Genomic DNA, 11,127 nt, shown 5'->3' with positions numbered 1-11,127 from the left:
CAAAACTGTTTAATTAAACAGTGGAACAGTCCTTTAACTCATTCCAGAGGGGTTACGGGGGGTTATGACCCCCCCAATAATCAGACCCAACCAATATAACTCCCCCAATAAAATAATGAATTATCTCGCATAATTAGGCTGTTGATCTTCTTTACTCATTTCAGGTATTACCAGCAAAATAGTTGCATGTTTAATCATCTGGGAATTTACCCAAATTTACTTAATTATTTAGACAGAGATCTTGACCCCCCCCCCCCCCCCCCCCCCCCCCCCAAATGTGCAGCACAAAGTTACACCAATGTTCTTAATACAGGTGGATGTAATTATCGTGGCCACTGCTATTGAATTTGTACTAAATATAATCTTGCCACCATAACGTCAAGAGTACAGTAAAAATTGATCAGTGTGACATATAATCTTCACATGCCTGAATAGGTGTAACCACAACCACACGAAGTTGGGTTAAAACGGCAATGCTGTGCAACCGAATATCGACTCTGTAGTAACACAAAGAGGTAACGAAGCAGAATCCAGTAGAAGGAGGAAGATGTTGCAGCAAAGCTGAGGAAGATCAGGTGATTGTCTGGCAGGTAAACAACAGGTCTGAACTGACACCTGCCTGGCCATGAGGAGTGATGGCCTTCCCCAAATTGTTTTCTCAATTCCTGTTTCTCTATCAGTCACGATATCTAAACGAGGATGTGGTCTCAGCTCGTGAAATCAAACTGAATCAAATGTAAATGTCATTAAATGTGTCCTTGTTGGTCAGCGATAGACGGAGGAGACACTCTGTATCCTCCAGCCTCAGAGTGGACGTGACTTATTTATGGACAAGTCATTCCTATTTACTCAAACTCCCTGCACTCAGCGTTGTTGAGCAGCGTTGTTGGGTGCTCTGTGTAAATATGCTTCTGCCCTGCTTGTGGTGCTGTTTGTCTGTGATACAGCTGTCATATAGATGTTGGTCTGACACACTACAAGCTATGATAAGTATCTAAATGGCCTTTACACAGATGGCTGTAAAACCTGGTTTTACTGCAGTTATTAATTGTTAATCATTGGCTGAGTGCAGCATGCTGGTCTATACCTTTATGTTGGTAAAGAATAAATTCAGTGTCTAACTCAAGTCTAACACAAAAGTTCCAACTTTGTTCACTTTGTGATGAAGCTGCTCTTCATCAGAAAGTGAACAAAGTTGTACTGAGGAATGAAGAGCACAGGAGGAGGCCTCTGCTGTTTGACATGAGCAGCGTCACTCTGCAGCTCTTTGTGCTCCACCTGTAGCTGCTGCTCATCCATCAGCATCTAACAGGTCACTTTCAGTGTTTCAGGCCCTGCAGGATCGTGTTTGCAGTATGTTTGTATGTTTGTTTTAGAACAGTGATCATTTTAGAACCGCTGACAGCTACAGAGACGACCAAAGATCATCGTGAGCTGTTTTCAGGGGGCGGAGCTACAGGTCACATGTACAGGTGGGAACAGAGTTCACTCTAAAGCTCTATAACAGACTGACCTCCACCATCAGACTCACTGCTGCATGCAGTACTTCTCATCAGCACAGCACGCAGGTAAACCTCCATCAACTTTCCAAGTTCTGTCTGCAGTATCTACTGTGACGGTCCTCGGTCAGTTTACGTTTTACTCTTTGAATGATGGTTTTCTGTTGTATTATATTTATTGTTCCTGGTTTCTGTTCTGTCTCTGTGCCTCGCCTCATGTTTCCATGTCTCAGTGTCTAGACTGTGTCATGCTGAAAGTCTCATGCTTCCTGTTTTATTGTGATAGTCCCTGTCCTGCGTTCAGTGTATTGAGTTTTGCTTTTCTGTGGCCCTATGTCTACTTTGTTTATTGCTGGTTCATCTGTTCTTCATCCTCTGCTTTCCTCTGTTGATGTTTCCATGTCTCAGGTTCTGTGTTCCTAGTTTCAGGCTTTTGTAATGTTTTATATTTTCCTCATGTTCTTTAGTTTAGCTTTTCCGTCCCCCTCGTCGTTGTTGCTTTGTAGTATTTCTGTTTAGCCAACGTAAAGGCTCGCCTTTCGTTAATACCCACCTCATCGCCGTGTGTCTGTGCCTCCTCTCTCATCTCCACATGGTCGGCCTCACAGACTGTGATATCATCTCACCTGTTCTTACTCTGAACATGTCGTGTTTGTCTCAAATAGGTACGATGTGTACAATCATTTGTGTGTAACTGTTGAGGACTCACAAGCGCGTGCTTCAATCCACACACAAATACGAAACAATCTGACCACAAAACTATTTTACATCACCTGTCAGATCAAAGGAAATAATATTGTGATTAACAGAGATTGGAAATTATAGTTTTAATAAAATAAGGAAAAACACAAAGTTTAAATCATGTTTCACTGAAACAGTCTTCAGTCTTTACATTAGACTGTTTGTAGAAAACAAAAATGTAACACTGGTAGTTTCTTCTCTACAGCCATCAGGGACCAGCGTGAGTCTTCAGCCTGAGCGTGAATCAGTTACAAGAGAAATGAAGAAAGCTCTGCAACACACCGACAGACCATCAGATGTTGGAAAGATCATGGAGTCACTACAGGACAACAACACCCAACTAAATATCGCCATCACAGGAGAATCTGGCTCTGGGAAATCCACCTTTGTTAACGCTCTCAGAGACCTGTCCGATGGTGACGAGGGAGCTGCTCCTACTGGTGTTACAGAAACCACCTCAGAGGTTGCACCGTACCCCCATCCAAACTATCCCAATGTTACTTTTTGGGATCTCCCTGGAATCGGCACCACCAAGTTTCCAGCTGATGAGTACCTGGAGCTTGTTGGATTTGAGAAGTTTGACTTCTTCATCATCATCATCTCCGCCGTTCGCTTCAGAGAAAATGACGTGAAACTCGCTCAGGAGATTCAGAGGATGGAGAAGAAGTTCTACTTTGTTCGCTCAAAGATTGACAACGATTTACGAGCTGAAGAAAGAAGTCAGAGAGAGTTTAAGGTGGAGAAGACTCTTTCACAAATCAGACAAGACTGCATTCAAGGTGAGTGTCACATGAGATCATTTATAAGAGTGAGACCAGTTTCTGGATTTAATGATGGTGATGCAGTTGTTGGAGAGTTCAGGCCACAGTTGGACAGTTAAACTCTGTTTGTTTTATGACTGTGTGGCTGCAGGATGCTGGACTGCTTTAGTTCATCCTCTGTTAATCTCCTTCCTTTAGGCCATAGGTGTCAAACTCTGGCCCGTGGGCCAAATTTGGCCCGCAGCCTAATTACATTTGGCCCGCGAAGCCATACCAAATTACTATTAGAGCTGGCCTACTGGTATTATACAGCTAATATATATATTGTTTAGTATTAAGCTTTGCTTGTTCCATATTCAGTTTTTCAGCAAAACGTGTTTGAGTCCATTAGAAAAGATTCATTCTTATATCTGGAGGAATAAATATATTTCAATAAATATTAACGTTAGCCCGCGACTTTGTTTCAGTTTTGAATTTTGGCCCACTGTGTATTTGAGTTTAACACCCCTGCTTTAGGCCAACTTTCTGCTGATTGGCTGCCCCTCACTGACACACACGTGCACGTTTCTTTCCTTCTCTGACGCAGGACTCACAGGATTAGGCATCAAGACTCCGCAGGTCTTCCTGGTGTCCAGCTTTCAGCTCCGCCAGTATGACTTCTCCCTCTTACACAAAGCCTTAGAGAGCGGTCTTCCTGAAAGCAAGAGAGATGCTCTGCTGTTGGCCACGCCCAGTATCAGACGTGAGATCATCAACAAGAAGAAAGAAGCTTTCAAGGTAAGATTGTACTGTCAGCCACTCTGTCTACAGCTTTACTGGAGTCTGATCAGCATACTCAAGGCTTTTTTTTTCCTAATCTGCCCTCACTCATCATAACATCAGCATTCACTCGAACAAAGGAGGTTATCAGCCAAGGTTTATCAGTCTAAGAGCAAATCCATATAAGAGAGGCCAGGGTGACACCATGCAACAGACCTGAACATGTCTGATTCTACAAAAAAAGAGAAAACTATGATGTTAGAAACATAAGAAGAGACGAAGAGAAGAAGCAGAAGCAGATAATCTCAGTGAGATGACCCATGTGACGAGTCTGAGGTTCACATTGAGGCTTATACAGTTTATGGGTGAAAATATTTACCTCTGTTGTGGGGACATCACCGTTTATAAATCTGATATAACTGTGTCTACATGAAGACACTGTCTTTCAGCAGAATCATAATAAACATCTCAATTTTCTTAAAGCCCCAAAAGCACAACATACGATGTAAGACGCGCTAATGTTGTTTGTTTTTGTGCAAAATTACCATGAAATCTTACATAATTAAAATTACTACAATATTAATAATATGCTATAATTATTATATAATTATTATTACTCGCTGCCTGTTATTATAGTGTGCCTTCTTTAAGTATTTGTAAGTAATAACACTGTAATTTCAAATAAAATACATAAAAAATCTTTTTAATTACAGAGAACTTTTTCTTTCGATTGGGGAAATTTTTATAAACTGTTATTGAAATTTGTTTTTAGAATAAATTTCAATACTTCGGTGCTTTAAAACTAAAAAAGTGTAAGTTGATTTTGTATCAATATAATTCGACTCAAAAATAGATTAAAAGTAAACACAGACAGACCTAAAGGTGTGCGATGCACATGAATATAATAAAATACAATAAAGTGGCTCAGTTCACAGCATGCTAAGCTATTGTAGTCAATTCTCTGTGGAATATTAAGCAGAGTGTGTCATGTTTTGTGTGATGATGATCTAAGATTAAATAAAGCAAAAGAACCCGAAAAAAAGCCCCAAAGTTTAAAGTTCCTCTTTTTTCATTCCAGGTATCAGAGACAAGCACAGACAACCAATTTGAAATTGAAACTGTGAGAGAAGAAATTAAAGAAGCTCTGCTGAACAATGACAAATCACTGGCTATCACAAAGATCAAGGAGTTACTGGACAAGGAGAGGAACACTCCACTGAATATCGCCATCACAGGAGAATCTGGCTCTGGGAAATCCACCTTTGTTAATGCCTTCAGGGGCATGGACAACAGAGAGGAGGGAGCGGCCCTGACCGGTGTTGTAGAAACCACCTCAGAGGTCACACCGTACCCCCATCCAAACTATCCCAAGGTTACTTTATGGGATCTCCCTGGAATCGGCACCACCAAGTTTCCAGCTGATAAATATTTGGAGCTTGTTGGATTTGAGAAGTTTGACTTCTTCATCATCGTCTCAGCCGATCGCTTCAGAGAAAATGACGTGAAACTCGCGCAGGAGATTCAGAGGATGGAGAAGAAGTTCTACTTTGTTCGCTCAAAGATTGACAACGATTTACGAGCCGAGAGAAGAAAGAGAAACTTCAGCAAAGAGGAGACTCTTAGGAAAATGAGGGAAAACTGCATTCAAGGTGAGACTGATTTGTGTGTTCATCATCTCATACCAAAAACGTTTGTTCACCAAAGCTTACTGAGAGAAAGCTGCTTGAACATCACCATCCAGGGTGATAGATGAGGTACAGCCCAGACAGGAGGAGGATGATTGTCCTGATGATGGTGACATAGCTGCTGAAGAAGTCAGGCAGATGCTGGATAGATGAACTTTGTTATAAGGAAACTTTATTATACTTATTATAGTGTTTGGGAGGATCTTGCAGTCTGATATTGTCAGGTGATTTTGTATTAAGATAGTTCTCGATGAGCTTTAGTCACAGACGTCAAAATCATTTTTGTTGCAGTCGATAGCTTAAATGTTACACATAAAGTGGCACAGTGTATTTTAAAATATAACTATTTAATAAGGAATATATTGCAACAGTAAGCTATAAAATCACCAATATGAAAACACAACTCCAGTCTGTATGTGGTGGCTTACAAGTTACACTATGAGTTCAAATCCTTTACACATCTATAAAGTCAGTCGGCTCACTGAATCTGCTGAAAGATAAAATGCAGTTTTAGATGTTTTTATTATTTTGTATCTTATCATCATACAGTGTGTTTTTTCTGTGTCAGGACTCAGAGATTTAGGCGTTGAGGCTCCACAGGTGTTCCTGGTGTCCAGCTTTGAGCTCCACCTGTACGACTTCTCTCTCTTACATGAGACCTTAGACAGAGACCTTCCTGAACACAAAAGACATGCTCTGCTGCGCGCCATGCCCAACATCAGCCTGGAGATCATCGACAAGAAGAAAAAAACTTTCAAGCGCCGATTGTATTGGTTGTCCGCTCTGTCTGCAGCTGTAGCTGCTGTTCCAGTTCCTGGGCTTTCTATTGCTGTTGACATAGCGGTGCTAGTTGGTGCTGTCACGGATTACGTCTTTGGGTTTGGTCTTGATATCAAGTCTCTGCAGAGACTGTCTGCCAGCACAGGCGTGCCATACGCCGATCTGCGTGCCGTCATCGTTTCTCCGCTGGCTGCGGTGAAAATATCGAAAGAGCTCCTCCTGAAAGTGTTGAGCCAAATTGCAGGAGCAGCTACATTTATGGCACTGGAGGAAGTTTCCAGATTCATTCCAATAGTTGGAATCCCGCTGGCAATGGTGTTCTCTTTTACCACAACTTACAGACTTTTGAATTTCATCCTCAACCAGCTCGCTGAAGACGCCCAGAAGGTGTTTAAAAAAGCTCTGGGTCTGAGCACCTCAGTGTGATTTAAATAGTTAAAGGTGATAAAGTGACACGTTTAAAACAGAAGGGTATGAAATAAAATTCCTAAATCATTGAATATGCAGTGAATCCAGCTGTAAACCAGCATCCTTACAGCTGATTAGTGCATCAGAGGCCTCAGCAGGTCTCATGTCCTCAGAAACAACAGAGGAACCTCTCCCACCTTTACACAGCAACACAATAATGTGGCCTTTATATCCATCCATCCATCCATCCACCCTCCATCCATCCATCCATCCATCCATCCATCCATCCATCCATTCTGCGCAGGTGCGTCCGCCCTCCCTGCATGGCACCGCAGGCCACGCCCCACCACACATATAGTTAGGGCTGGATCAGGAGACCCTGAAGTTACGCTGTGTAGCAGGGGTGTGGTCTTTGGCTCTGCTTTGGGGTCCTTAAGGACTAGAAAAGCGCTATACAAATGCAGGCCATTTACCATTTTACCATAAACAATTCTTGACCTAGTAGGGGTGCTAAAAGATGTTCTTAGAGTGACTGCACATTTCTGTTTTTTGGGGGGTTTGTTTTCTTTTTTGTTGTTGTTATTTGTTTGGTTTTTTTTAACAATTATTTTATTACGCAATGATTCAATTTTCACAGGCCAAAACATGTGCTGTAATCAAAATGCTGATAGGACAGATATCACATTGGAAAAACATTTGGAGTAATTTTGGCCCACGTGTCTTTGGGGGGTTTTTGAGCATGAATCGCTTTCATAAGTTCATACCACAGCATCTTAAACGAATTCAGGTCAGGACTTTGACTAGACCACTCCAAAGGTTTCATTTTGTTTTTGTTAATGTGATTTTGCACAAAGTAAATAAACTTGAAAACTGAAATGAATTACCATCTTATAATCTGATTGTCTTTTATGCACACCAATGTCATGCTGCCTAGCTGTTGTTCTGGATTTCTGCTCTGGTTCATGGTCATTTGTGTTTCCTCTGTATTTTAGACTTTAAATAAACCTCCTAAACAGTTCCTGCCTGCCTGGGTATTTCAACCCAGATCCTCTTTCCTGTTATCAGTGAACATCCCTGATGGTGTTTCTGCACTTGCATGCATGTGTTCATCTATTAATTTAACCAAATCTCTCACACAAAACAACCTAGATTCATAAGGAGCATTACAGACCAGAGGCAAATCACATAAATCTAATTTTGGGATGTATGGCTTTACTGCCCCTTTAATTTCTGGTATTGGTATTGTTTATTGTTATTTGGGTTTGAAAGAATTTTAAGGAGACTTACAAGAGGTACAAGAAAGGAAATTACACATTGTCTTTATTATAGAAAAGAAATTGTTACACTGACCAACAAAGTTTAAAATTTACTAGCACTTCATTATTTAAGTCTTTGAAGAATACATTTTTAGAAATTAAAAAAAATCTCCCATTCAATAACACATACAACAGAGTTTATGCTTTTAAACAGAAAAAAAATACAATGTGGTCCACCCACAGGCCTCAGATGTTTAGCATAAATGTTAACAACCAAATGGATTCTTAGAGCAGATGAAAGAATAACTGGAAGTACACAGAGTGTTACCCCAACCATCTGGAATTAGAAAGAGACAAATCAAAATTAACACTAAATTAATCAAGGCAGTGGTTTTTATCAGCAATTAACAGCATTTAAATAGAGGTCAGCACCTATTGATTCTTATTTAAAAATATATTCATTTCATCCAAGTTGAAATATTTCACCTAGATTAACACCCCACCTGCAGTTACCCTGTGCCCCAGCAGTTTGGCATTCTCTGCAGCAGACTGACAAATTCTGCACCGTTATTCCCAGTAAACAAACCCTTATGTGTTTGGGCACAATAATACACTTTACTGACACACTGTATATCAGATTTAACAAAATGGCATACATTTAAACACAGGGTGTGTCAGTCTCATAGCTTGAAAGAAGCCATGTATCAAATTTGATCTGAACTGACATATCAAGGTTAACTCTACAGGCAATGCTCTATGTAAGAAAATAAAATAATATAACATTTTCAGATGCTGATATTACTCACAGGTGGATCGTAGGAAGAGGCAAGGGTAGCTGCTGGAAGAGGACTGGCTGTACCAGTTGGTGTAATAGAAACCCTCACGGTCAATCCAAAGCCACTGGTTCTGAGATGCAAAGAACATATGTGTGAGGGAGTGTTGACTTAGTCTCTTCATTTATTCTCATATCCATTCTGTGTAAGTCTAGACCCACTTCCGACCAGGACCAAAGTTTGATCTGGACTGACTGAGGTGGTGTTTCTTTTTTTCTAAAACTCTACCTGCAGTCTGAAACCTCCCAGCCAAGCAGTAGTCTGACCCGCTGTCTGTGTCATCTGTTGGAGGAAGCTGTACTCTCTGAGGTTGGTAACTGAGGCCAGATTGCCACCCAGACTATTGCAGTACTCCTATTGGATAGATGAACATAAAGAGATGTATCATTAAGCTGCAGTGTGAACTTAAAGCTCTGTGAGTCATGTGGGAGACTGACTGTCCTACAAATATATACAATCACCAAAGCTTTAGTTCAGGTGAAGAAGAGACCGCCATTTCTATGATTTCCATGAAAGGGTGTTTCTAAAAATTTGCTCAGCTAATTCAAAAACCATGGAACATCTCATTGTTCAGGTGTAAATGTATAGTTGAGCTCAATGACAGTACCTCAGCAGAGAACCAGGACCTGGGACTATTGATGAACTTGAAGCAGCGAGGACCATAGCTGAACCAGCCATCTGGACAGAAGCTAAAACGAGCTGCAGGCAGACAGTGATGAATACTTCATTATTGTGTCTACTTTTGTTTCTTTACTTTTGATCATGCTTTTATAGCATGTTTAACAGCCTCAAAAACCATATTAAAATGACATTTTAATGGGAGAGAAAATGTATTTAAAGTAAAGTAAAGTAAGTAAAGACATTTGACAAAAGGTAAAATTCCTATTGCTCATCAGTTTCACCACAGCATTCTTTCCAATCAATCCTTAGTTGGGGTGCCAAAAATATGGGCACTATATTTAATAAGCTTACACATTCATACATATCCAAACTTCTCTACTGTGGCCTGCAGAGAGAGGTGTTTGAATTTGATTTGACTATTTGTTGCTGTTAATTAAAAGCTTATTTACCAGTGAACTAAACAAGGTCAAAAAGGGAAGTGAAAGAGTCTTACCTTGAGGTTTGGCTGCTCCTTCAAACTCCTGGGCTGCACAAAAACAAATGAACACAATCAGTGATAAAAAGGAAGATATATATCATTTTAAGAATGTTCTCATTGGTTCCTACACACAACATGTGAAGCACTTTACAATGTGACTGACTCTAAACTAGATATGTTAGCTGACTGTGAGCACGTGTGACTTCAAAGACTACGTCAGGCACCATCACCTTATTTATTGTGAATGTTTTCAGCTGCCTTCATGAGAAACTGAAATTGCATACAGGTCATTTATGTGCCTTGTAATGAGGCCAAGTTAAATATGTGTGAGTTGGTTAAGGATGCACATTGCTAACCTTCAAACTGTGTAACAGTGAAATTCAAAGCAACATTCAAGTTGTAACTGTACTGAAGATACTACACTTGAAATTTGAGATCATATTGAAGTCTAAGGTTGTGGTGCTGAAACGCTGGTTGAACTGTAGACAGACTGTTTTGATTATTTATTGTGTGTTCTCTTGTCTGTCACAGTGCAGGCTAAGTATGACACAAAAGCCAACAGCGAAGGGGACACTGACCACACGTGTGTTGGTGTTAGATTCTGTTCTCACTGTCTTTGTACGTCTTAAAAGAAACACTTTCAACACTCACCTGAAGTCTGCTGATTGTCTTCAGCTGGAACTGCAGAGAAAAATGACACAGTCAGTAAAAATGGTGCATTAGTGAGTCTCCCATCACTTCTTCAGGGTTGGCTGATTTACTGATGAGCAGGTTTGTTTGAGTCTGTGTGTGCTGAATATTACCTGCCAGTGCAGCATAGAGGAGAGCGGAGAGGAGCAGGACAGTCTTCATGTTGATCCTCTGTTATGAAATAAACAAAAACAGCCAATGAATATCCAGAAAGAGCACAGGCATGAAGTCAGTGAATGAAAAGTAGGATTCTTACCTGTCAGGTAAAGATGTTGTTCAAGTATCAGCTGAGTGATGCAGTAATGACGGGGAACTTCTCTGGTCTTTATATACGTAAACTGAGTCACATCAGGTCACGTTCCTGTGGGCGTATGCAGGCCAGGAAGATATTTGCAGAGTGCACATAAAGGTATGTACTTGAACTCTGATCTGTTTGGTAAACAGGAAGTTATTGATGTGTAAATTGTATCTGGCACATGTATTGTGATACATGACCTCATGTTGTTTTGACTTGATGCAATACAAAAGCAGTGAACTGAAATCTATTGAACATTAACAGTGGTCGTCAAAAAATGACACACTTCATGGTCTTGAAAATGTATTTCCACCTGTTAGT

General features: G+C 40.5%; 2 protein-coding genes across 2 annotated transcripts; one reads left to right on the top strand and one right to left on the bottom strand.

Moving 5' to 3' along the window:
• The first annotated feature begins 1,512 nt into the window (after positions 1-1,512).
• Positions 1,513-6,922, top strand: LOC146646327 (interferon-inducible GTPase 5-like). Its single transcript, XM_085391285.1, has 5 exons — positions 1,513-1,568; positions 2,446-3,019; positions 3,588-3,778; positions 4,839-5,409; positions 6,014-6,922. The coding sequence occupies exons 2-5, from the start codon at positions 2,500-2,502 to the stop codon at positions 6,649-6,651; spliced, it is 1,920 nt and encodes a 639-aa protein (XP_085247411.1). The 5' UTR covers positions 1,513-1,568; positions 2,446-2,499; the 3' UTR covers positions 6,652-6,922.
• A 1,063-nt stretch (positions 6,923-7,985) lies between these two features.
• Positions 7,986-10,892, bottom strand: LOC146646326 (ladderlectin-like). The gene is made up of 8 exons (XM_085392343.1): positions 10,768-10,892; positions 10,625-10,682; positions 10,473-10,502; positions 9,837-9,869; positions 9,330-9,421; positions 8,951-9,076; positions 8,696-8,795; positions 7,986-8,226 (listed from the first exon to the last, which is right to left on the bottom strand). The coding sequence occupies exons 2-8, from the start codon at positions 10,671-10,673 to the stop codon at positions 8,156-8,158; spliced, it is 501 nt and encodes a 166-aa protein (XP_085248469.1). The 5' UTR covers positions 10,674-10,682; positions 10,768-10,892; the 3' UTR covers positions 7,986-8,155.
• Positions 10,893-11,127: the final 235 nt, after the last annotated feature.

The sequence above is a fragment of the Rhamphochromis longiceps genome, linkage group LG19 (genome assembly GCF_057381845.1).
Source record: "Rhamphochromis longiceps isolate RC_006_pf linkage group LG19, R_longiceps_female_GT1.1, whole genome shotgun sequence".
In the NCBI taxonomy this organism is placed as follows: Eukaryota; Metazoa; Chordata; class Actinopteri; order Cichliformes; family Cichlidae; genus Rhamphochromis; species Rhamphochromis longiceps.
This window is presented reverse-complemented; position numbering and strand designations above follow the sequence as displayed.